At 41.2% G+C, this 24524-nt stretch overlaps 5 protein-coding genes across 8 annotated transcripts; 3 read left to right on the top strand and 2 right to left on the bottom strand.

Annotated features, from left to right (window-relative positions):
- Nucleotides 1–425: 425 nt before the first annotated feature.
- LOC105189240 (cytochrome c oxidase subunit 5B, mitochondrial) lies at nucleotides 426–1589 on the top strand. The gene is made up of 3 exons (XM_011151204.3): nucleotides 426–631; nucleotides 809–879; nucleotides 1253–1589. The coding sequence occupies exons 1-3, from the start codon at nucleotides 550–552 to the stop codon at nucleotides 1457–1459; spliced, it is 360 nt and encodes a 119-aa protein (XP_011149506.1). The 5' UTR covers nucleotides 426–549; the 3' UTR covers nucleotides 1460–1589.
- A 284-nt stretch (nucleotides 1590–1873) lies between these two features.
- On the bottom strand, nucleotides 1874–4471 carry uri (unconventional prefoldin RPB5 interactor). 2 transcript variants are annotated; one of them, XM_011151203.3, is made up of 8 exons: nucleotides 4344–4471; nucleotides 4136–4248; nucleotides 3776–4025; nucleotides 3548–3694; nucleotides 3318–3471; nucleotides 2919–3236; nucleotides 2146–2842; nucleotides 1874–2063 (listed from the first exon to the last, which is right to left on the bottom strand). In XM_011151203.3, exons 2-8 carry the CDS (start codon nucleotides 4241–4243, stop codon nucleotides 1944–1946), a joined length of 1794 nt encoding a protein of 597 aa, XP_011149505.1. In that variant the 5' UTR covers nucleotides 4244–4248; nucleotides 4344–4471; the 3' UTR covers nucleotides 1874–1943. The 2 variants fall into 2 exon arrangements, with proteins under 2 accessions (XP_011149505.1, XP_019699794.1); XM_019844235.2 differs by lacking the exon at nucleotides 4344–4471 and having other exon boundaries at nucleotides 4136–4290.
- Nucleotides 4472–9708: 5237 nt separating this feature from the next.
- LOC105189238 (beta-catenin-like protein 1) lies at nucleotides 9709–12417 on the bottom strand. 3 transcript variants are annotated; one of them, XM_025299530.1, is made up of 10 exons: nucleotides 12270–12415; nucleotides 11936–12070; nucleotides 11688–11740; nucleotides 11266–11597; nucleotides 10918–11141; nucleotides 10649–10831; nucleotides 10443–10590; nucleotides 10198–10364; nucleotides 9933–10116; nucleotides 9709–9855 (listed from the first exon to the last, which is right to left on the bottom strand). In XM_025299530.1, exons 1-10 carry the CDS (start codon nucleotides 12297–12299, stop codon nucleotides 9767–9769), a joined length of 1545 nt encoding a protein of 514 aa, XP_025155315.1. In that variant the 5' UTR covers nucleotides 12300–12415; the 3' UTR covers nucleotides 9709–9766. The 3 variants fall into 3 exon arrangements, with proteins under 3 accessions (XP_025155315.1, XP_011149504.1, XP_025155314.1); XM_011151202.3 differs by having other exon boundaries at nucleotides 11688–12070; nucleotides 12270–12416; XM_025299529.1 differs by having other exon boundaries at nucleotides 9933–10364; nucleotides 11688–12070; nucleotides 12270–12417.
- A 250-nt stretch (nucleotides 12418–12667) lies between these two features.
- Nucleotides 12668–19841, top strand: Pi3K92E (phosphatidylinositol 3-kinase 92E). The gene is made up of 10 exons (XM_011151201.3): nucleotides 12668–13289; nucleotides 13452–13913; nucleotides 14002–14436; nucleotides 14543–14973; nucleotides 15444–15731; nucleotides 15822–16100; nucleotides 16215–16484; nucleotides 16586–16900; nucleotides 16976–17438; nucleotides 17563–19841. The coding sequence occupies exons 1-10, from the start codon at nucleotides 13143–13145 to the stop codon at nucleotides 17692–17694; spliced, it is 3222 nt and encodes a 1073-aa protein (XP_011149503.1). The 5' UTR covers nucleotides 12668–13142; the 3' UTR covers nucleotides 17695–19841.
- A 386-nt stretch (nucleotides 19842–20227) lies between these two features.
- Nucleotides 20228–24299, top strand: LOC105189234 (protein white). Its single transcript, XM_011151199.2, has 10 exons — nucleotides 20228–20542; nucleotides 21155–21389; nucleotides 21705–22015; nucleotides 22090–22288; nucleotides 22379–22517; nucleotides 22675–23008; nucleotides 23089–23220; nucleotides 23408–23636; nucleotides 23742–23847; nucleotides 23936–24299. Exons 1-10 carry the CDS (start codon nucleotides 20444–20446, stop codon nucleotides 24207–24209), a joined length of 2058 nt encoding a protein of 685 aa, XP_011149501.1. The 5' UTR covers nucleotides 20228–20443; the 3' UTR covers nucleotides 24210–24299.
- The last annotated feature ends 225 nt before the right edge of the window (nucleotides 24300–24524 follow it).

The following is a 24524-nucleotide window of genomic DNA, read 5'->3' as shown; positions in this document are numbered from 1 at the left end:
TCTTGATAGTGGAAAATAGACAAAATTCAACGAGCCGTAACTCTAGCAAAAGTAATGATAATGAAATGGTTCGAAAAGCATTTTGAAACTTGAAGATTTTAACTTTGACAAACTTCACAAGAAATCTTGGCATTTGATGAAAAGTTGATTTATTCTTACGTAACTACATAAAAGAATTAATTGTATTTGATAATATAACTTAAAATTAAAAACTGTAAGACATAAATCGCTTTTCGTATCATCTTATCATTATTTTTATCGAAGCTTACAACCAATAGAATTCTGTCTACTTTTTGGAAATGAAGAAACAATGAAACTTCAATTGTTGAATTTATTTATAAGAATTAGTCGAATTAAAAGATATCAGTAAAATAATTCACTTTTCATTGAGAAAATATATCACACTTTGATTCATTGCAGTGAACTTTCGGAGATTTGTCGATCTACGCGTTGCGCCCTCCATGACTAATAATAACCAAGTCGACTTAACCCAGTCAGGCAGAGAGGGTAGAGACACGGTGTGTGATACTCGATTCTGCAGCGTGAAAAATGGCATGGTTGTGCGCCCGTACTGTGCTCCAAACATGTCGACGACCGATTTCCTACAGTCTCGTGTGTTATGAGAAACAATGTAAATACTTTTCGTAAACAGTATCATGTCCATTTCTCGTCTGCTTTCAATGATTTTGCATAGTCCTATTACGTAATATTTTCCATTGGTCTTGCTGATTTTGACTGCAGGCCACAGTCGACGTCTTGGCTAACAGAAAAAATACCTGTCATACAAGTATCTCTTTCTGCTTGACAGTTGCCGATCCGTTGGATCATGCCACTGGTTTGGAGAAGAAGGAGATGCTCGCCCGTTTAGCCGGCAACGATGTAAGTGGCTCGTTTTCCGTTTGTCTTATTAGTCGAAGAATTCGTTTGCAAGGAGATACACCTGTAATGTGTTAATGACATAATTCACATTAACATATTGCAACGTACTTGTACTTTTGGACCATATTATATATGGCATTATAAGAGATTATTAGCTATAATAATTTCTTATAATGAAGTCGATAAGATTTTAAGTATCAAGGATAAGAAAGCAATATTATGTGAACAATGTGTTTTTATTTTAATTTCTAAGTTTATATAATTTGTATATTTTAAGTTGGTGTTATTTTAAAAAGTATCGATAAGAAAGCACCAATAGCTTCACTTAACTTTTGTTAAAGCAAGACAAGATATTTCTTATTAAACTTTGTAGGATCCCTATAACATGAGTATAAAGCGAAGACCACATAGCACGAAGGAGAATCCCAACATAGTTTACAGCTCATTTGAGAGTCGTATAATGGGTTGTATTTGCGACGAGGACGCGCTGCATGTTAACTGGATGTGGCTGCATCAAGGCCCACCGCGTCGCTGTGAATGTGGCCACTGGTTTAAGCTGGTCGAGAAGGCGCCTATATAATATACTTATGAATGAGATAGTGTACTGATTTCAACATAGAATTAATGTTACATTAGACTGTAATTATTATTTTCACTTATCACCATACTCTCCTTGTACCCTGTCCAATAAATAAATGGATTGTCCGTTATACGGAAGTTGCAGGAATAAATGATAATTAAAGAAATTTTCATTGTTAACTATATTGTAAATAATGCGTATTTTGTTAACTAGTTCCAATCCTAACGAGTTTCTCATTTTATTGAAATCAGATTCACATTTTCCGAGATCATAGATATATTTAATTGTTAAATTCTAATTTCTACATTAAAAATACTGTTGTTATAGACTTGTTATAGATTAAATATCATTTTATTAAATTATTTGATATTCTGTTTTGTTATCAAATGAGGTTCATGCAACTGAATTATATAGTTAAAAAGTCTTAGGATATATTTATTGAAGCGTTATTTAGTATAATTTACAATAGATAAATGTACATATATTATTGTACATTTCCAACTCGTTCCATTTTAAATCTGCTCATTACTTTTCTATTGTTTTTCTTTTCTACTATATTGTTTAAAGTTGTAGTCGCTTTACTCTCCTGAATATCTTTGATTACCTACAAAATGTATTTCAGTAATGGTTGTACACAATCATTTATTAGCATAATATATTACATTGATATCATCATTTGTACTCACAGAACTATATGCAGAAGGTTTGATACTATAACATTCGTTATCTGTATCTGTACTGCTGTCTTCTTGTAAAGGAGGCACTATTTGATTAGGTAACATATCATTCGGAGATCTCTTTAAAATAGGCTTTATAGGTGTGCTAAATATTTTATAAATGTCTGCTGGACTCTGAATTTCTGTATTACTTGATTCAGATATATTCGGGGTATGGGACGAATGTGAAAACTCAATTTTGTCAACATCATCGTTTTCATCACTATAACTGTTATCTTGTTCCACAGAACTGAGTACCTCAAATATTGATGATTCATCATCTACATTATCTTGATCGCACGGTTCCACAAAAGAAACTCTTTTCTTTTGTTCTACATTTGCGGTTTCAGATATATCTCCCGATTCAGTCGAGGAATTTTCCTTTGGTTCCTCTTGAATAAAATTTACAATGTGATTGGATTGTTCGTTTTCTGCAGAATTTATATTAAGTGTTTCATCCTGAGTCGTGTCACTAGAGCTCGGTACGTCTGACGTATCATTCGTGACTTTATTAGCTTGAATATATTTGTATTTTTCAGGCTGCTCTTGGAGCATATATATTTTAATTTGTTCAGAATCAAACGAATCGTCTTCCTTCTCAGACTCATCACAAACTTTGCCTTTTTCTAAATCATCACCATAAAATCTTCTTCTTTCCTCTTCCAAACTAGAAACATATTTAGCATTAAAATTACAAATTACAATTTTAACTGTTAGTAAAAATAGATACTAAAATAAATAACCTGTTTGTTTTATCTTCTAGTCCCTCTTCCAATTCCAGCTTATCAAGTCTTTTAAAAAGATCTTCTCCAGTATATATGCTCCTGTTTATATTTATATTAAGTGTTTCATTCTGAGTTGTGTCACTAGAGCTCGATACGTCTGATATATCATTCGTGACTTTATCAGCTTGAATATATTTATATTTTTCAGGCTGCTCTTGAAGCATATCTACTATAATTTGTTCAAAATCAGAAGAATCTTCGTCCTTCTCAGACTCATCATAAACTTCGCCTTCTTCTAAATCATCACCATAAAATCTTCTTCTTTCCTCTTCCAATCTAGAAACATATTTTAACATTAAAATTACAAATAAATTACAATTTTAACTGTTAGTGAAAATAGATACAAAAATAAATAACCTGTTCATTTCATCTTCTAGTTCCTCTTCCAATTCCAGCTCATCAAGTCTTTTAAAAAGATCTTCTTCAGTACGTATGCTCTCTCTAGTCTCTTCTTTTTCTTTCAATTTTACCAATTTCTGACGATATTCCTTCTCACGCTGTCTATGTTGTACTATAAATAACCGCAATTTTAGTATCTTATTTTGCTAAAAAAGGTATTTGCACTGAGAGAATATATATTCTTTTACTTCTCCATTCATCAAGTTTGTCCTCATCCCAATGTTCAAAGACATCTTTCTTATCCTGCTCATCAAAGAGTTCTTCTGTCAATAAAATTTGTCTTGTCTCATATAAATTTCTCTCATCTTCTAAACGTTTCAATATATCTTCAGCAACTAAAATATAAACATGTATAGTTGTAATATTTAATATAAAACTATTGACAATATATATTTATATATGTATATTATTTATACATGATATTCTTCTGTTGCATAATGCAATCGCTTGTGATGCACTATATTTTACAAAGTAGCCATCTCCTAGACAAGCTAAAACTTCATTGGTATGAATCAATTTTCCTTTCATGAATGCTAGCCTGCTGATCGGTACCATGCAATTCTCCGAAACAGACAATGGAAATTCTTGAAGGCCTTCTATTACCTTCTTATGTCTGTTCTTGAATTCAGTCCATGTTTTTATTTCTTTCTTATTCTGTTCAATTTTCTGCAATATATATTAACTTTTGGTTATTATAATGTAAATACATGATGCAACAGAATAATGCAAACAAAGGCAGTAGAAATATACAAATTAATCTATAAAATCAAATATACTTCTTTAAGAATATTGTTTAGTAGTTGATGCTTCATAGTTGATATCTCTTGATAGTTTTGAATTTGTCCAATTTCAGATTTTATTTCTGCGTCTTCTGTATTATCCATTTTATCTGTTTTACAAAAATTTTACAGAAAGTTTTACAAAAAGTTATACAAAAAATTAAATATTTTTATAATCCAAGCAAAAAATTAGACATCATAGTACTCGAAAGAAAGATCCTATTCCTAAAAGTATGTGCAGTGAAATGTTTGAGGTTCGTTTCGAAAAGTTGTGAGACGAGAGCGCTTTACACACATGCGCGGCGTGGTGGAAATGGTGAGGAAACGTAAACGGACCGTCGTGAGTTAGCAGACAAATTGAAGATTTTCTAATTTTTTTTTTGTATCATTTGGGAATCATTTAGGGAAGTTTAGGAACATAGTCTCATAGTTTGGGAAATAATAGTTTATTAGTAATTAATAAAAATTAATTAAGCATTAAGTTAGCAGACATAATAAAAGAAAAATGTTTTTTAATTTTTAATTAACGTAAAATTATTTAGGAAACACGTCTGTAATATTTTTAACGTTTGGGAAATAATACGTTTTTATAATAATTGAAAACAAAGATAAAGCTAGCGGCACACGTGCTGGTTTTCGTGCTAGATTGCTTCCTGGATGAAAATACTGCATTCTGATTGGTGTATTTCCATCCATCTTCAGAAATGTACCAATCAGAACACAATATTTTCATCCAGCAAGCAATTCAGCACGAAAACCAGCACCGTGTGCCGCTGGCTTTAACGTTCAACCAAATATTTAATTACTTACCTAAGAATGCTTATCTTCACCTTAAAAAGAAAGTCTTTTTTGACATTAAATATTTAAGCTGTGCATATAAGAATGGATCGAATAGGTTATTTCTCCCTGTGTCTTATCATGCAAGTATTCATTGTTTTGTATATTTTGACTAGTACATATATTTTATGCTTATCAACAGATTTAGCTAGTTGATTTTTAATTCACGATAACATCAAATGTAATGTTTATATTCATAAATTTAACAAATTTTACATGTATAGGATACAAATGTTGATATATCAGGTGTAGTAAAAAGAAATCCATTATTTTTCCAATAGATGGCTTTAGTTATCTGTATCCGCGTTGTATAAGTCCGATCGGATTCCACTAGATGGCGTTAGAAAGATGAGATTTGTGGGGACTTTGAGCTCCCCAAAGCGCATGCATCCGTTTTCCGTGCGGCGCTATAGAGCGCGCGCAAGTGTCACTCGTGCAGGGAAAAAGAGCAACGATTTAGTAACCGTTGGAAGCGCTCACAGAGCTCACGGATATACGATCGCTAGTTCATAGCTTGATCATTCTTCCATTGTCGTGTGTGACACCGCGATTCTTACACGCGGTCGCGAGTGTGCGAGAGCAAGCAGGAGCATCGGCTCCGTTCGGCCCACACACACATACATACGAGTCCCGCTGTGACTCGTATGTCGTGCGAGCGTAAAAATTGTCTTTTGTATCTTCGAGGCACATAAGCCGTACCTGTGATTCACGTGCTCTGCAACTGGCAGGCACGTGCGCAATAAAGAGACCAAAGAAGAAGAACGCCTAGGTTAATTTAGGAACCTACCCTCCACTTGCAATCGGCGAGAGAGCAAGAGGACACAAAAACCCTAAAGATTTCGTACTAAAAAAACTTTTCTGACAGTTTTGTGATTAGTTGACTCAGTTTTGTTTGAGCGCGCGTCAAAGATGGACACTAGCAAAGAGAAAATACGCAATATTTTACAGTTTTTCTTCGATAAAGGCGAAAACGCAAGCCAGGCGGCTGAAAATGTGAATAGTATTTATGGTCCTGATACTGTAACAGCCAATCACGCGCAATTTTGGTTTCGTCGATTCCGTTCCGGTAATTTCGATGTCAAAGATGCACCACGCACTGAAAGGCCAATTGTCGAAAATATCGATAAAATCATGGACATTGTCGAGTCCGACCGTCATGTAAGCACTGTTTCGATTGCCCAAGAGCTAAAGATTGCACAAAAAACCGTTTGGAACCATTTGAATAAGGCTGGATACAAAAAGAAGCTCGATGTATGGGTGCCACACGAGTTAATGCAAAAAAACCTCATGGACCGAATTTCCATCTGCGAATCGCTGCTGAATCGCAACAAAATCGACCCATTTCTGAAGCGGTTGGTCACTGGTGATGAAAAGTGGATCACTTACGACAACGTCAAGCGAAAACAATCGAATCACGGTGAGCCGGTGGAAACGGTGGCCAAGCCAGGATTGACGGCCAGGAAGGTTTTGCTGTGTGTTTGGTGGGATTGGCAGGGAATTATCTACTATGAGCTGCTCCCCTACGGCAAAACTCTTAACTCGGAACTGTACTGTCAACAATTGGACCGTCTGAAGGAAGCAATCGCCCAGAAGCGGCCAGCTTTGGCCAATAGGAGAGGAATTGTGTTCCATCAGGACAACGTCAGGCCACACACATCGATAGTGACTCGCCAGAAGCTCCGGGAACTTGGTTGGGAGGTTCTTATGCATCCACCTTATAGTCCGGACCTGGCACCAAGTGATTACCATCTGTTCCTGTCCATGGCGAACAATTTTGCTGGTGAAAAATTTGCTTCAAGAGAGGCTTGTGAAAATCGACTGTCTCAATTTTTTGCCAATAGGGACGAGGGCTTCTATGAGAGAGGCATAATGAAATTACCTTCAAAATGGCAACAAGTTATCGAACAAAATGGCGCATATTTGACCTAAATCGGATCATTCTAACTATGGTAATTAAAGCCTTCAATTTCATGCAAAAATAATGGATTTCTTTTTACTACACCTGATATTTGGTAAGAAAAGCCCCTTGCACAATGCCAGGCAACAAGCAATAAGAATAAAAATAGACCAATCACAATCGATTATTACAAGAATAATCTATTGTGATTGGTCTATTTTTATTCTTATTGCCTGTTGCCGGGCATTGTGCAAGGGGCTTAAGTGTCGCTGCAACACTATATATTTTTCCAGGCTTTTAGAACGGTGCTTGTTTGTGTGCTGGATTGCTTGCTGGATGAAAATATTGCGTTCTGATTTGTGCATTTCCATCCATCTTCGGAAATGTACCACATGTAATCTTTGTTTTCGATTATTATAAAAACTTATTATTTCCCAAACGTTAAAAACATTACAGACGTGTTTCGCAAATAATTTTACGTTAATTAAAAATTAAAAAACATTTTTCTTTTATTATGTCTGCTAACTTAACGCTTAATTAATTTTTATTAATTACTAATAAACTATTATTTCCCAAACTATGAGACTATGTTCCTAAACTTCCCTAAATAATTCCCAAATGATACAAAAAAAAATTAGAAAATCTTCAATTTGTCTGCTAATTTCACGACGGTCGTAAACGGATTAGGAACGGACGATAGATTTGTTCGTTTTAAAATGTTCTTTTTCGAAGAATTGAACTAGTGCAATAACTTGGAGTGAAATAGATATTTTCTTTTATTTTAACTTGCACTTGTAAGAAACGGACGTTAGATGCCGGCACCAGCCAGGTCCGTGTGGAGCCACTGAAACGGAATACTGAAGCCCTGAACACAATGCCAGGCAACAGGCAATAAGAATAAAAATAGACCAATCACAATAGATTATTCTTGTAATAGTCGATTGTGATTGGTCTATTTTTATTCTTATTGCCTGTTGCTTGGCATTGTGTTTAGGGCTTTACGCACAAGCGCATCCATCAAGGAGGGGACTATAAAATAGTCGCCGAAGGATATTAACGAGAGCTCGGTAGAAATCGTGAGAGATAGAGAGTCGAAATAGTCGAGTTAGTATTATACAGTCTGTAAAGTAAGAGCGTGTACGGCATAAATGGTAGTTGGCTTTAAATATCGTCCTAGTTTTTTTGTGAGCCGATAGATGAAATCTTTGTCGTGAATGCTTTGTCACAAAAGATTCAGTTGGCGTCGAACTCTAACCTGAGAAACACATTAACCGCCATGAGTGCCGCATACGCATCGCGCTACGAGGCTGTGTTCCTTTGTTCCCACCCCAAAGGACCAAACATGTCATATGCAGTAGCTGCTAAATACATGGGAAAGTCAAAATCGTTCGTCGCTAAGTGGGTTCAGCAATATAAGAAAATCAAAAATGTCGATGACTTGCCAGAACGTGGCTCGATAGGCAAAGTGACGCCGAATATGGAAAAAGAAATTGTGAATTTGTTTAAGCGGAACCCGACCTTAACATTGCGACAAGGAGCAGCAAAATTAAAACAGAAGGGTATAGAAGTATCACATACAACTATTCGAACCTATCTCCTTGCGCATAATCTCAAAAATCGAAGCACAATGAAGAAACCACTGTTAGGCAAGAAACATGTGACGAAAAGACTCGCTTAGGTAAAGGAGAATTTGGACCGAGATTGGAGCAACGTGATCTTTACGGACGAAGCTTCTGTTTGAGGATATACTGCCATCCGACGTTCCTGGTCAACCTTGACCAATAGATTAATACAAAGGACTGTTAAACACCCTGTAAAAGTTCATCTTTGGGGCTGCTTTTCGAAACACGGGTTTTGGAGCATTACATCTGTTTACATACAATTTAAATGCTCCGAAAATGCTTAAAATTTATGAGAAGTGTTTGTTGCCGACTGCTGAACGATGCTTCATAAACAAAAACGAGGACTGGATCTTACAGGAAGACAACGACCCAAAACACCGGAGCAAGCTTTGCACCAAGTGGAAAGAGCAGTCTGGCATCGTCACACTTGATCGGCCATCGCAGTCGCCAGATGCAAATCCCATTGAAGATGTGTGGGCATATCTCAAGCATAAGCTTCGAGGAAAAAGAGTGTGCACTTTGAAGCAGCTGACACGAGAAATTCGTCTCATTTGGAGGTTTTTACCAAACGAATACGCAGTCAACTTAGTGGAAAGTATGCCTCGAAGATGCCAGGCAATTATCAATGCCGGTGGTAACTGGACTCATTATTAATGGTATAGCATTTTTCTTCTCATGGAATACAACAAATCCATATACTTAAAAATCATTAAAAATAAATTTTTCTATACATCCGTAACCTGGACACACTCTTATTTTACAGACTGTAGCCGACTATCATGTAGATTGATGTAAGAGTAAGGAAGGGAATTGTATTTTTATATATATATTTCTGTGCTAAGCATATAAAATTGAGTATCTTTATTTAAGCATAGAAACCTTAACATTCTAACATTCGTATACTTTACCGAAGTGGGTGAGGTTGTTCATTTTATAAAAAGTATAATACATTACTTTTATGGAAATCTCGCACACTAGTTCAAAAGTTCTTCGAAAAAGAATAGACCTCAGATTCGAACACATTTCGAGTAGAACACAAATTTGTAACGAATCGGTTTGAATCTCTCTCGGGTGATTCGAACCTGTCCGTTGAAAAAAAAGTTTCGAAGTGAGAATTTTTATTTTGCTAATTCTCTTTTGTAAATTAAAACTTCCAGTAAAATGTTTTTTATTATATCATACATATTACTATAATAATATAAAGTCAATAAATCTTATCAGATAACTTATAATAGTATATTTCGACATATCGTACGACATAAAAAATACATATCAAAATTTGTCGATTAATTGTAAGATGTGTTGTTGTTCTGCCTCTTTCCATTCTGTGTCACCAGCATCTCCCAAGTTACCGGCGTATTCTAAGAAACATTATGTATATATATCGATAAATATATTATTTTAATAAGGACTCAAAAAATAAATATATTTAATCTACCTCTCATAATATGTCGAATTGTTTTAAGAGACGCTCGTCTCTGTGCTAAAATTCTCGTTACTCGTTGCTTAACAGCAGGTGGACAACCAGTGCAAGCCTCTAGAAGTACATAATCTACTAATTGCAATATGAATAATCCGCCATCTAATCTTCTCAAGTAGGATTCCTCTTCATCTTCGTCCTCCTGTAATAGAAGTATATAAGAAAGAATAGAGATCTTCCTAAATTTTTTTTTTAAATAAGAGTTTTTTGACCATTTATTTACCTTTCCGTTCTTTTCTACTTCCTCTACTTTTTCAAGATATTTAAAATGTAATTCCATCAATCGATCGACTTTCTCGTAATCATTTTCTGTAAATTTACTAAGTAGTCTTTGACGCTGTTGACCTTTGCAGTTTCTCAACATGCTTGCTATGATCGAAACTACGTGTTCTAAAATTATTACTTCATTAATATAATCATCTAGTTTGATATTCCACAATTCCTATATTCTACAATTTATTTAAATACCTTCGTGCTCTTCTGCAGTAAGCATTTTTTTCCTGTTTTTTGTTGGTGTTTTCATAAATAGCGGAAATATAGTTCGCAATCCGAGAATATCTACAAATTTACTGCAATTGTCTTTTCCATCTGGACCGTTCATAGCATAATCTAATACCTGAAATTAATCATAAATTATCTAAATCAATTATCACGCATACCGTGTATAAGCTTACCTTTAGAGATCCATTTCGCGACATTTTTTTTTCTCGTAACATTAAATTCATGAGTTGAAGACCTTCGCCACGCAGAAACCTGTCGCGATTTACAGTGGCCATTAAACTCGAGCACAAAACGTTAAATAAATTTTCCATCATTTCCTGTTCCTCGGCAGTTTGCGGGTCGTGCCTTTTATAATACTGCAAACAATCGATTTTGAGATGTTTAAAATCGGTAAAATCCTATATAGAAATTTACAAGTTTATAAGAGGGTATATGTACGTACAGCTAATTGTTGCAACAAAACGTCAATTCCATCCAAGTCGCCAAGAAGAAGTCTATTTTCTGGTGTATGCTGTAAAAGTATAGACAATAGTTCACTGGCATACAGTTTATTTGCATCAAATGGTGTTTTTGTCTTAATTCGACGTAGTAACCATTGCATTAGACCTTGTTTGCCTGCGTCCGTGCACAAATCTGGTCTAAATTCGAGGAGGTTTTCGAAAATAGCTATAAAAAATCAATATCATCGTCAAGTTATTTTAATAAAATATATCATATTATTATATCATTTATAAGAATAAAGTGATAAATGATATTCACGTGTGTATCAAGTCATGTGTATATTAATTACCAAGTGTATTATAAACACCGTCACTCTCTTCTTTTACCATTTCATCGAGTCTCTCAAGGTTCTGCACCAAAAGAGCACAAACTTGCTGTTCCAATAAAGCATCAATGAGAGTATCCGCACCTTCTTGACTCTCATGTAATATATCAACATCAGTCAGTTCTTGAAGAAGATCTACCACACCAACAGCTATGTCTGTATTTTCATGAGATAATAATTCAAGCAGAGAAGGTACAGCACCTAATTCTACCATTAGTTGATACAGATCTGGATTGGCCGCTATAATATGAAGTTCTTGGAGAGTTTCATGCAGTTCAACTTCAGATTCCATAAACCTGTAAACATTCAAAGAAAATGAGATTGTACATTAAGATTTTAATCTGAGAATATCAGTTTCAGTATATCTATACAGTATATCTAGATACTTCTCTGGTTGATCTGGAAACTTGACTCTCATTTCCTGGTTTCTGAGAGCTCTCTTTTCAAATAAAAGGATCATACGTTTGAGTGTAGCCTCATCTAATGCTTCAACTTCAGGAGCTTCAGTTTCTACATATTTTAAGATATCTTCCTTCTCTTTCTCAGTTAATTGTGGCTCTACTACGTCTGGTGTTGACGAAGGTACTACAGTTCTAACAGGTGTGGCAGGTTCACTGTCTCTGGGTGTTCCTACCTCAATATGTTCTTTGATCTGTCGTTGACGTGCGTGATACGGTGTTTTTATTACTCTTTTTGGTTTCTTAGCACTTTCCCATTCATCTTCATCATCCTCCTCTCCTGCTGCTGGTCGTTTTGGTGTATTTGGAGGCTGTAAAAATCATGATTATAGAACTTTGAAATTTTAGTCATTTGCTACTAATCAAACATAGCAAATGAGGAGAAAAAAATGACGTTCCTATAAAAATACAACATGAAAAAGTGAGATTAATTAAATAATATTATATACCACTTTGAGCATAATACAAATTTCTAATCATGATTGAAGAATAATTTACTTTGACACATACTTTATACGATAACAATTCTCCGATATCCATTTTGCGGCCAAAGTAGGACACTTATAATTTAGAAAAGGAACAAATATATATCTCATTTACGCGATGTTTTACAGATGTTTGGCCACTGACAAATCGTAGTACGATTCAACGACAAATCGGACGGATAAGCAAGAATTAAGGCTGATATTCATAATCGGATCTTGTATCTAAGCCCGTTTCAAGTTCATCTTCAGATGCTGTACAAATAATATCATTGGCTACGGAGTATCTGAAAGTGAACTTAAGACGGTTTTAACACTGGCCTATTGCTGTTTCAAAGTGACGAATAGAAACAGGAGCTTCTTAAGTTTCATTCACAATACTACTGCTACTGCTGCTGCTGCTCCTACTGGATAAACTCGAAACAAATAATGGTGGATCCGTGTATTTTGTTATTACTGATTATTACGTGTATACGATAATGGCTATTTGTACGTTAGCACGTAAATGCACGAGGCGTTGGTTGTATTTTAAAAGATGCTCCAGTTGAGACGCGTCGTAATTGCGAAACGACGCGCGTAACGTGAGACTGAACGTCAACCCGAAACATTTGTGTCACAACGGAGTAAATAGTGATATTACGTATCTGCACGCGCCTACTTACATCCACCTACCTACCTAACCGAATTCTTCGACGTTACGTTATCATCCTTTCGTATGTCCTTTCGCTGCGAACGGGAAAAATGAATCGCAGGTTTACCAAGAGACACAGACGAGCCAGGAGACATTTTTGATAACGTTTCTTATTTCTTCTTTATAATGTAAGATAGATTAACGCTGGTGATCGTGCTGTACGTGCGTTATTTGTGTGCCTGACGGAGAGTATACCGATTGTTATTCATCATGGTGCATATACCGAGCGCATACACCTACAACTTCTGGTCGGAGAAGCCAGAGCCTGCAGTGGTGGAGCTTACGTTCCTGATGCCAAATGGTGTTGTCATACCAGTAGAAATCAATCGCAATAGTACTGTGACAGAGATTAAGGAGGTAAACACTTGTCATAGTATGCAGTACTTGATAAGTTTGTTTCATTGATATATTGATGTATTCAACAGTAATTCTTTCTTTGATACTAAAAGATTCTTTTTATGATTCATTCCTTTAATATATGTGCTTGGACAAAGATACAAATTTAGTAACACTTGACAGGAACTCTGGGAGGAGGCTAGTAAATATCCCCTCCATGGGACATTGAAAGATGCACCATCGTATGTGTTCTCATGCATCAATTCGAATGCGGAGGTAGAAGAATTGCGCGATGAAACAAGACGTCTCTGTGATATAAGGCCCTTTTGTGCGATATTAAAAGTTATAGAACGTGAGGGTATAAAGAGCGATAGGAATTTAGATTCGCAAATTGGCCTCTTGATCGGCAAAGGCTTGCACGAATTCGCTGCCTTAAAGAATTCTGAAGTCAATGACTTCAGATGGAAAATGCGTCTCTTGGGAGACGAGATGGCTTTAGATAGACAGAAGAAATCTTGGGTGGAGAAAGTGCATTATCAATTTCCGTCGAGGATAGCACCGACGCCTGCTGTACCTAAGAATATCGAGAGTCATTTAAAGGACGGGAATATCGTTCTCGTCACGATCAAATTCGAAAATTCCGATGTAAGAGAGATGTAACAATTTCTAATGCATAAACAGACATTTGACCGATGAGTTCCATCAATATTCATGAATGCATTTATCATTTCAGACAGCGTTCACTTTTCAAATACCGCACACCACCACACCGTATCAATTGCTCGGACTGATCCTGAACAAAAGGGCGAATACTCTTAATACTCGCGGTGAACACCCCAACGACTTTACGCTTAAAGTTTGCGGACAAGAGGAATACTTGATCGGCGAACTTCCGCTTATACAGTTTAGTTATATTCAAGATTGTCTAGCGAAAGACATCACACCGACGCTGGTTACGCTCAGCATACAGAGCATAGCCGTGGACCAAGAGAACGTCTTCGACAATCCAGATGCAGACACGTTGCAGCGCACGAGACCGTCTTTTTCTACACTTACGTTGCGCAAAAAGGGCAAGCATATCTCAGCGTGGAAAATCGACGATCCCTTCTTTTTCACTGTAAATGGAATTTCTCGACTTAACTGTGACGCCGCTCATCGTACTGTAGAGGTATATTGCATTTTTTGTAAAGTCTTAGATAAGATTGATTTCTATCATATTCGCCGTGGTTTTTGTTTCTCGTTTTTGCTTTCTAATTTCGCACACTTGCATGTAGATCGGACTGCAAGCCGGCCTTTTTCACGGTGGAAAGTCTCTTTGTGAAAGTAAAAAAACCAGAGAAATTGTCGTGAGCTCCGATGGCAGTTGCGAGTGGGAAGAAGTTCTCAGATTCGACATTAAAGTACGAGACATACCGCGGATGGCGCGATTGTGTTTCGTATTGTACGAAATCAGCAAGACTGCGAAAGGTTTGAAGAGCAGAAAATTGGTCAAGGATTCAAAGCAGGAATTTTTCATCAATCCTCTATGCTGGGCAAACACGACAATATACGACTTCAAGTGCCAGTTGAAAACTGGAGCGATGACGTTATATACGTGGACATACGCGGAGGATATGCAAAACGACGATTTGCTGCATCCACTCGGGACAGTAGTTTCCAACCCGCACATAGACAGAGCAGCTGCTCTCATGCTGACGTTTCCAAAGTAAGCCAACTCTCTCTCTCTCTCTCTCTCTCTCTCTCTCTCTCTCTCTCTCTCTCTCTCTCTCTCTCTCTCTCTCTCTCTCTCTCCTCTCTCTCTCTCTCCTCCTCTCTCTCCTCTCCCTCTCTCTCTCTCTCTCTCTCTCCTCTCTCTCTCTCTCTCTCTCCTCTCTCTCTCTCTCTCTCTCTCTCTCTCTCTCTCTCTCTCTCTCTCTCTCTCTCTCCCTCTCTCTCTCTCTCCTCTCTCTCCCTCTCTCTCTCCCTCTCTCTCCCTCTCTCCCTCTCTCTCTCCCTCTCTCCCTCTCTCTCTCTCCCTCCCTCTCTCTCTCTCCCTCCCTCCCTCTCTCTCTCTCCCTCTCTCTCTCTCTCTCTCTCTCTCTCTCTCTCTCTTTCTCTCTCATGTAATATCTTCACATTGAGTCCTCTATATATATATATATATATTTACCGTTATCGTTGCTGTTACCGTTACAGTTACGGAAAAGACAAGTGCGTACTGTATCCCACGCTAGAGAAGATGGTCGAATACGCCCGAAAGCTGCGAGAATCGTCCAACGAGCGCTCAATCGTAGAGGAATTGAATAAAGATGACGTCAGTCAGCAACAGTTGGAACAGTTGAGATTACTGGCCGACAGAGATCCGCTGCATGAGTTGCACGAACAGGAAAAAAAGATTATGTGGTCGTTGAGACATCATTGTCTCCGTGAGATCCCAACGCTTTTAGCCAAGCTGTTGCAATGCGTGGAGTGGAACGATCACAGGTGAGAGGAACCAGCTGAACCAGATGAGTTTACGAAATGATTCATACGAAGTGACCAATAAATTGAGCTAACTCGTTGGACGTTTTACAGAGAGGTCGCAGAGGCGATGGCGCTTATACAACAGTGGCCGACGTTGCCAGTGGAGAAAGCTCTGGAGTTGTTGGACTACGCTTACGCTGATCAGAATGTTAGGAACTTCGCGGTTGGCTGTCTATATAACGTCACTGACGACGATCTTAGTCTTTACCTGTTGCAGTTGGCTCAAGCCTTGAAGCATGAGAATTACTTGGCGTGTGACTTGACGGAATTCCTTTTAAGACGTGCACTCAAAAATCAGAGGATAGGACATTTCCTATTCTGGCATCTCAGGTTAGTTTACCTGCGACAATCTGGGTGCGTTTTACATGATATCCCTCTCTCTCATTTCTCTAACGCTCCTTACGCTCTCATTACTCATCCGGATCCTTCCGGAAATTGAATCAGGTCAGAGATGCAAGTTGGTGCAGTGTCCGTCCGTTTCGGTCTCATATTAGAGGCGTACTGCAGAGGAAGTCAACAGCACATGCGATCATTGTTCAAACAGATGAAATGTCTGGACAAGTTGAGGAACGCCTCGGAACAAGCGAAGCAGAGGAAGGATCGTAAGGCGGCTCTTCAGGGTTTCCAAGATTTCATTCAGGAACCACACTGCCAAGAAGCATTATCCGACATCCTCAATCCCCTCGACCCGAGCTTCAGGTGGAATCGCATCAAGTGAGTTTACCATTTTCTCTCTCGTCGACCGACGGTCTCTTCCTTTTCTCTCTCTTTGTCTCTTTTGTGACGTCGATCTTTTCTCTCATCATCACTTTCAGAATTGAGAAGTGTAGAGTAATGGACAGTAAGATGCGGCCGCTCTGGTTAGTCTTCGAGAACAGCGACCCCTTCGGTGACGATATCTACTTAATTTTCAAGCACGGTGACGACCTGAGGCAGGACATGCTGACGCTCCAGATGCTACGCATCATGGACAAGCTGTGGAAGAAGGAAGGTTTGGACTTACGCATGAATCCGTACGGTTGCATATCTACGGAGAGCAGAGTCGGTATGATAGAAGTGGTGTTGAACGCGGAGACGATCGCAAACATTCAGAAAGAAAAGGGCACGTTCTCAGCGACGGCGGCCTTCAGGTATGGCATATCGCGTTACATGAGCGTCAGCGATATGATCAAAGTTCTCATCGTCTTCTTTTATTCTCTGCTCAGGAGAGGCTCTCTATTGGCATGGCTGAAAGATCACAATCACTCGGAAGCGGCATTGAACAAGGCTATCGAGGAGTTCACGCTGAGCTGCGCCGGCTACAGCGTGGCGACCTACGTTCTCGGGATAGCCGACAGGCATTCCGACAACATAATGGTTAAAAAGACTGGACAACTGTTTCACGTCGACTTCGGTCATATCCTGGGCCACTTCAAGGAGAAATTCGGATTCAGGCGTGAGCGCGTGCCCTTCGTTCTAACCAATGACTTCGTACACGTCATAAATAAAGGTCAGACGAAAAAGGGTCACGCGGTCGAATTTCAAAGATTTCAAAGTCACTGCGAGCAAGCCTTCCTCGTCCTGCGGCAACATGGTGGACTTATACTGTCTCTATTCGCCATGATGATATCCACCGGACTGCCTGAACTCTCGTCGGAGAAAGATCTGAATTATCTCAGGGACACTTTGGTACGTATTGCTGTAAAAGTAGCAGCGCATTATGCCGAGAGGATCGATAACGAAAGTGTCGCTTCTCTCAAGCCGAACAACCGAGACATTCGGCTTTCATGCTGAATACCTCGTATCCTTGCAGGTCCTGGAGATGTCAGAGAATGAAGCACAAAAGCACTTTAGAAGTAAGTTCGACGAGGCCCTCTGCAACTCGTGGAAAACATCGTTAAACTGGGCGTCGCACAACATGGCCAAGAACAATAAGACGACGTGAACACCAATTCCGTAATCGTACAGATGCGATAGATTAATTTCCGATTTAAGGGTCTACGTACTCATAGTTGCAGTCACGACGGGGTATCGAACATGTCGCATTCTTACAATGTCGAGACGCACGCTCATGAGACGTTGAGCAGTTTGCCTGTAAATAAGCGAGCCACGACATAGCCGTGAGGCGATTTGCGATAGAACAAAAGCCGTCGTCGTTTTCGCTGCGACTATTTCGTCGTCGAAGGGTGAATCCGGCGGCCGTAACCAGTATACTATTAAGACTGCATAAAGAAAAGAAACAAAAAGAAGCAAGCGAACGTCACTAGCGTCCAGCGGACGTCGCGTCTGCGGTGCTATCGAGAGGTGATCTAGAGAATAGTAGCTCTAATATACATGCGATAGACTCGTACTCTTACTTTCTTTTTCTTTCCTCGGAGTTGTTTAGCCACGGGGCAAAAGCAGTCTAGGTGCCTACGTTCACAGTTAGTTACATTTCTTAACGATGAACGTACGGTACATATCATCGTCTCCCACAAGACACGGCGCATTATCTTACCGTTTAATTCGCTTGGTTCAAGACAGCGCTCGGAGGGCACACCGTCGACACGCAGTCATTGTCTCGTTAACTTGCTCCTTCGTGATCACTTGAGGTTGAACGATACCGATTCGCCCGAATGACACACACGGAAACGTAAGCAGCGAGCGGACTGACTTACCAAGCGCGCTCGATCACTTTCGATCACTTAGGAAGAATAATCGACTGTGTAATCCATCAATTTGCTTGCTGCTTACAGTTTTTGCGTGTGCCACGGCCTTAAGACATCTTCCAACGCTTCGAGAACCTGCAATGATGAACGCGCGGAGTATCGTTAAGCCGTGAGAATCTTACCACCCCCTTCGAACGGAGGTTGCTTGTACAAATGATGAAATAAAAAAAGGAAACCGACCTAAATTGGTATCCTACGCCGTAGATACTCTTGTCACACATCACGTTTGCCGACCGATCGACTCGTTGAGTGTACGATGTAGAGTGGACGAACAGACTGCGCCGCGACGTTATTTAATGACTTGTATTAGGCGACGAGGAATTGGACGATCGTTCTTTCAGTAGCGGGTAATGTATAACGCTTGATTTTTCGCACACACCATCAGCGATGACAGTGTGATAATCCAAAGCAATATTTATCTCGCGAAACTGCACGTGTGGTCGCGACATCCTTCACCCCCGCTCCCCTCCGCCCCGCCCTGCCTCGATAAAAGTATCACCGTGTCGAGAACACGATCGGCTTGGCGCGGCCTCGATCAAAGTGACCGTTACTAATTGCTCTCATTGCGAACGAACGCGATTATTGTGCGAACACCTGTAAACTAATGACCGACTCGTATATAGATATGCCTACCTTAATCGAGAATATTTTTCTTACATGACGTGTATGTGTATATGTACGAAGGCTCATTTTCTTATTTAATAGAGGAACAACATTTCATGCTAGTGACGTCGGGTGATTTTCTATCGTCGTTATCGCGCGTGCTATGCAATTTTTTCGATTACTAGCGATAGTCGAATTATTAGTAGGGCCCACGATATATATATATATATGTATGTATGTATATGTATGTATATGATATATATATATATATATATATCAGCGATATGTTCTGCGCGCGAAAGAAACGGAGGAATTTGCGCTTACGAAGGCGGGAGAAAAAGAAAAATAACGACACTCTCGATCGAACGTACGCGCGCTCACGTGTAAGATAAGGCAATGATCTCTAATTACGCACTATATAGGAGAAGTAAACAACGTTGCAGACTGTGCGCCAACGCTGCATTCATATCATCCTCTTACTGCGTCATTCGTATGTTAAAAAAAAAAGAAAGAAAGAAAGAGAACGGAATGGAATTCGCGTTTTCGCGGTGAAAGGACGCGAAAACTTTATATATAATATTATACATATATACGTATATATACTGTACACACACGTATGTATCCCCGTGGGGGAAAAGTCTCGTGCGGATTTTTGTATCTCGAGTCTTGCGCTCGATTCTATACGATGCAGATCCGTCAGACCCCACCGGCACGGATAGGGCTGCGAATGTCAACGGGGAACCGACGGAGAGAGGGACGTCGCGACACACACACACACACACACACTCACTCACATACACATACATACACGTATCACGATATACACGCACGCACATATATCATGGGCACGGTGGTTTATGCACCGCATCACGCACATTTCAAGATAGGCGTTCGCGCGCGTTCTCGCGTTGTACGTCGTCGTACGAGGTGGAGGACGACACCCGGCTGTTCGTGCGATCTCATTGAACGTGACTTTTCGCTATCGGGCAATAAAATCGCGCGCCGCTTTCGCCATCGTTTCTTTCCTAACGTCGGATAATTTTTATCTTTTTTTTTTCTCCTTTTTCCCGCAACGATATCGAAATATGTAATTTTGTACAATGCATACGTAGGTCTGTATTTCTCGGTCAGTGTCTGTTGTAAATAAAATCAATTTCGAAATTCTTGCTTATTACATCTGTATTCAACCGCAATCGAGTTTGGAGGGGGTTGGTGGTGAATATCAAGAAACGAGAGAGAAGAGAACACCTTCTGCATGTGCTGTTAGAAATTACGGACGATCTGTCGCTCTGCGGTCAGCTGTGGAAGCGGGAGAGTTTGTCGGGAGACCTCGCGAAGACCAGCGGACGGGAGGAGAAGCTACGTGAAGCTACCTCGAGTACAATGACGGCTGCCGAGGAGACGGAGCCGTTGATATCCACAACACCACAGACGTCGTCTGTTCATAAAATCCAGAGAGTCACTTATCATTCGATTTCTTTCGTGAGTACGAATGAATGGAGCGCGAGTCCTGTGACAGTCGAGTCGCGAAGTCAGTGCCTTTTCGACGTGTAAAGATCGAGCGGTAAAGGAAATCTGCGCTTTTCCAAACGTAGAAATATTAGAAGCGGTGATCACGTTCGTACGTGTGTCATTGCGCGAAGTGAATCGAGATTGAAGTTGAGGTCATTTTTAACGAGAAAGAAATCTGTTTTTTCATGTTCACACACACATACACGCGCGCGCGCATAATTTTTGTGCGCACTTTTTTCGCTTCGGATATTTTACTCTCTGCCACATATATCTTCTCCTTTTTAAACTTTCCTTAAAGCAAATCCAGTATACGAGACTGCGACCGCGACATGGCTTCGTTTCAACCCTCCGATTACTTCTAACAGGGTTGTCTTGTCCAGCAACGTGTAGTAATCGCTTCAATGTTATATAAGGAGAAATACTTCAGTGAATACATTTGCAATGTTTTCCTTTCGTTATTATTCCATACTTTCTGCCATATTCTTACTGCCACTTTTATTCACAGCAGTCGTATTGAAATCTTTTCTATTACGTGCTCGAATAAAAGGGCGAATCCAGGAGATATGTCTGTGATTGTTGTAGGAAAAAAACGAAAGAAATGTGTCGCACGATGGAAGCCCGGAGGCCTCGTTTAACTTGAAGCCAATCTCAAACGTGCCGACAGGCGTGCATTTCAACCATGAGATCGCCATCAACAAGATCACGTACACGTGGAGCGACGTGAACGTGTACGTCAGCGCGAACAGCGACAGGATCTGGGACCGGGTGACGTTCAGGCCGAGGAAACCTGTCGCGCAGAGACATATACTGGAGGATGGTATAGATGAAAAAATTGCAACTTCCCTCACTGTACTTTTGAAACCTTGAGCACACTCACGTGGTAGAAAGTCACTCAGCAGTTTGCGCTAGCTTCTCCCGACTCGATGCGCCCCCGCAAATCTGCAAAAGAAAGGACCTTCTTTTCTTTTCTTCCTTTCGGCGGAGTTTAACGATGAAAGATTCCACCCAAGGCTAGAATCCTTCCTTCGTGTTTTGCACACGACGACGTATTAGAAATGTACACGAAAGAAAGAATCTCGAGATCGGATTTTGGTACTGATCGGAACTGGTCTTCGGCGCAAATACGTTTCAGTGTGCGGGGTGGCTAATCCCGGCGAGCTGCTCGTCATCATGGGTGCGTCAGGCGCCGGCAAGACCACCCTGCTGAACACGCTGACTTTCCGCTCAGTGCGCGGGATGTCCGCGACTGGCCTGATGGCCGCCAACGGTCAAAGGGTATCGCCGGATGTGCTGACCTCAATGATGGCTTACGTGCAGCAGGACGATTTGTTCATTGGCACGCTCACCGTGGTGGAGCACCTGATGTTCCAGGCGATGGTGAAGATGGACCGGCGAATACCCCGCGATCAGAGGATCAAGCGAGTCAACGAGGTCATTGAAGAGGTAAAACTCCATCATCGTATCACCTGACGCGTGCTGTCATACTTCATTCTGTTCTCTGCTTCTTGGAAGAGCAGTTGGCTCTGTCCAAGTGTCGCAACACCATAATCGGCGTAGCCGGCAAGGTGAAAGGTCTCTCGGGAGGAGAGATGAAGAGATTATCCTTCGCCTCTGAGGTGCTGACCGATCCTCCGTTGATGTTCTGCGACGAGCCGACGTCAGGCTTGGACTCCTTCATGGCTCATCAGGTTGTTTCCATCTTGAAGGCGTTGGCGGGTGAGTAAGAATGACGTGCCAGCGCAGAGGAGGCTTTCTCGAGACGGAGGCCTCGAACGACCGAAGTTAATGATCGAACGATTACAACAGCACGTGGTAAGACGATCATCGCCACTCTTCATCAACCGTCGTCCGAGCTCTTTGCTCTTTTCGACAAGATTCTGCTGATGGCCGAGGGAAGGGTCGCCTTCATGGGTACCTCCTCGCAAGCTTGTTCCTTCTTCAAGACGTAAGTTCAATCGAGGAACTTGATTCCAATTATGCGCAGGAAGGGGGAGGGGGCAAGAAGAGCTAAGAGAGTCACAGCTCGTAAACGTAATTTTGCCCTCAGAAAGTCTTCATTAGACTATAAGTTTCATCGTGGCCACACGCGCTATCGTCCGCAGGCTCGGCGCGGCTTGTCCCAGCAACTACAACCCCGCGGACTACTTTGTGCAAACGTTGGCGATCGTACCGGGACGCGAATTGACCTGCAGACACGCGATCAAGACGACGTGCGACGCCTTTCAGACAAGCGACTACGGCATGAAGATCGCCTCCGAGGCAGAGGCAGTCCACGGCGACTTCGAGGACTCCCTCAGAGGGCTCAAGCAGCCGCGTTCCAGCGGCTCGCCCTACAAGGCGACCTGGTGCGAGCAATTCCGCGCGGTTCTGTGGCGATCTTGGCTGTCGGTGATCAAGGAACCGATCCTCATCAAAGTCCGCCTCTTACAGACGATCGTGCGTTACCCTTCGACAATCGCAAGTGCGGGCGAGAGGAGACGAGAGAGGGACAACAACCTTTGTCATTTATGTCGCAGATGGTTTCGCTGCTGATCGGCGTCATCTACTTCGGCCAACGGATGGACCAGGACGGCGTGATGAATATCAACGGCGCCCTGTTCATCTTCCTCACCAACATGACCTTCCAGAACGTCTTCGCGGTTATTAACGTGAGCGGAGTGAAGAGAGAAACCGCGTGCGAATTGAATTGCGCGTCTCTCCTTCTAACGGCGAAAACGAGGAGAACGGGCTAGAAGTAGTTTGCGCGGCAGCTCGCAGTTACAAGTCGAGTCGCGCGTTCATGCATGATTTCAATTTAACAAGAGAGAGTACACGAATTATGCGCTCTGTACGTAGGTCTTCTGCGCCGAACTGCCGATATTCCTCCGCGAGCACAGAAACGGAATGTACCGCACCGACGTCTACTTCATCTGCAAGACGTTGGCGGAGGCGCCGATATTCCTGGCGGTGCCGTTGATCTTCACCATCATCGTTTACCCGATGATCGGCCTCTACCCGGACATGAAGCACTTCTTCATTGCCACTGGCATAGTGGCTCTCGTGGCGAACGTCTCGACTTCCTTCGGTAACATCGAGACTGTCCACCAGCCCCCGTTTTCTCCTCTCCTTTGAATAACCATCTTTAGCTTTATTTCTTTCTCTCTCTCTCTCTCTCTTTCTCGTTCCCCAGGTTACCTGATATCGTGCATCAGTAACGGGGTGTCCATGGCCCTTTCCGTCGGCCCCCCGGTGATAATACCATTCATGCTCTTCGGTGGCTTCTTCCTCAACACAGCGTGAGTATCATATCTCGCGCAGAGGCCGATCGATAGAAACTCGTTCGATTTTCTGCTCGGTGAGCGAAGCTTTTCTTGTCCACGACAGATCCGTGCCGTCCTACTTCGAGTGGTTCTCTTACCTGTCTTGGTTCCGTTACGGCAACGAGGCGCTGCTGATTAATCAGTGGGCCGAGGTCGACACCATTCAGTGCACCAGGAGCAACACGACGTGCCCGAGATCCGGGCGCACGGTTCTGCAGACCTACAACTTCAAGGTGGACGATTTCTGGATAGACATCATCTGCCTGTTCTCGCTCATCGCGGCGTTCCGCCTCCTGGCGTTCCTCGCTTTGCTGTCCAAGACTCGCCGTTCGAAGTAACCCGACCGAAGTGCCGATCGTCGCCTCGCCGACGACAAGAAACCTCGCTTCGCGGGTTCAACGTTACCTTGTATATGTGTATGATGTACCTTCAATAAATAATTAATCTTAATCGTGAGAAATTTCCCTCCTCCCCCCTCGCCCTCTGCCGCGCTCTTTGCTAATTGACTCTCGAGATAATTTCAAGCGTAAGTCCGATCGAAGAGGTGGCTTTCTCTGGCTGGCTGAATTAATTGTCGAGGCAAGGAAGCTCGAAGTGGCGATCGAGTGGCGATCATTAGGCGCGAATCATTCGCCCTCATGTGTCACGTCGTG

Source organism: Harpegnathos saltator, unplaced genomic scaffold (genome assembly GCF_003227715.2).
Source record: "Harpegnathos saltator strain DR-91 unplaced genomic scaffold, Hsal_v8.6 scaffold283, whole genome shotgun sequence".
Classification (NCBI taxonomy): domain Eukaryota; kingdom Metazoa; phylum Arthropoda; class Insecta; order Hymenoptera; family Formicidae; genus Harpegnathos; species Harpegnathos saltator.
The sequence above is the reverse complement of the archived record's forward strand: the minus strand, read 5'-3'. Positions and strand labels throughout refer to the sequence as shown.

Bases quoted from the DNA above. Each gene is read 5' to 3' on its own strand.
- LOC105189240 (XM_011151204.3), top strand. From the start codon at position 550: ATGGCATGGTTGTGCGCCCGTACTGTGCTCCAAACATGTCGACGACCG. The intron at 632-808 runs GTAAATACTTTT...TCTGCTTGACAG, and splicing joins CGTGTGTTATGAGAAACAAT to TTGCCGATCCGTTGGATCAT. The intron at 880-1,252 runs GTAAGTGGCTCG...TAAACTTTGTAG, and splicing joins CCCGTTTAGCCGGCAACGAT to GATCCCTATAACATGAGTAT.
- uri (XM_011151203.3), bottom strand. From the start codon at position 4,243: ATGGATAATACAGAAGACGCAGAAATAAAATCTGAAATTGGACAAATT. The intron at 3,695-3,775 runs GTATAAATAATA...TTTATATTTTAG, and splicing joins ATGCAACAGAAGAATATCAT to TTGCTGAAGATATATTGAAA. The intron at 3,472-3,547 runs GTAAAAGAATAT...GGTTATTTATAG, and splicing joins CAAACTTGATGAATGGAGAA to TACAACATAGACAGCGTGAG.
- LOC105189238 (XM_025299529.1), bottom strand. From the start codon at position 12,299: ATGGATATCGGAGAATTGTTATCGTATAAA. The intron at 11,142-11,265 runs GTAATTAATATA...GATTTTTTATAG, and splicing joins CGGTGTTTATAATACACTTG to CTATTTTCGAAAACCTCCTC. The intron at 10,365-10,442 runs GTATTTAAATAA...TAATAATTTTAG, and splicing joins TACTGCAGAAGAGCACGAAG to AACACGTAGTTTCGATCATA.
- Pi3K92E (XM_011151201.3), top strand. From the start codon at position 13,143: ATGGTGCATATACCGAGCGCATACACCTACAACTTCTGGTCGGAGAAG. The intron at 13,290-13,451 runs GTAAACACTTGT...AACACTTGACAG, and splicing joins CTGTGACAGAGATTAAGGAG to GAACTCTGGGAGGAGGCTAG. The intron at 17,439-17,562 runs GTACGTATTGCT...GTATCCTTGCAG, and splicing joins ATTATCTCAGGGACACTTTG to GTCCTGGAGATGTCAGAGAA.
- LOC105189234 (XM_011151199.2), top strand. From the start codon at position 20,444: ATGACGGCTGCCGAGGAGACGGAGCCGTTGATATCCACAACACCACAG. The intron at 22,289-22,378 runs GTGAGTAAGAAT...CGATTACAACAG, and splicing joins CATCTTGAAGGCGTTGGCGG to CACGTGGTAAGACGATCATC. The intron at 23,009-23,088 runs GTGCGTTACCCT...TTTATGTCGCAG, and splicing joins TCCGCCTCTTACAGACGATC to ATGGTTTCGCTGCTGATCGG.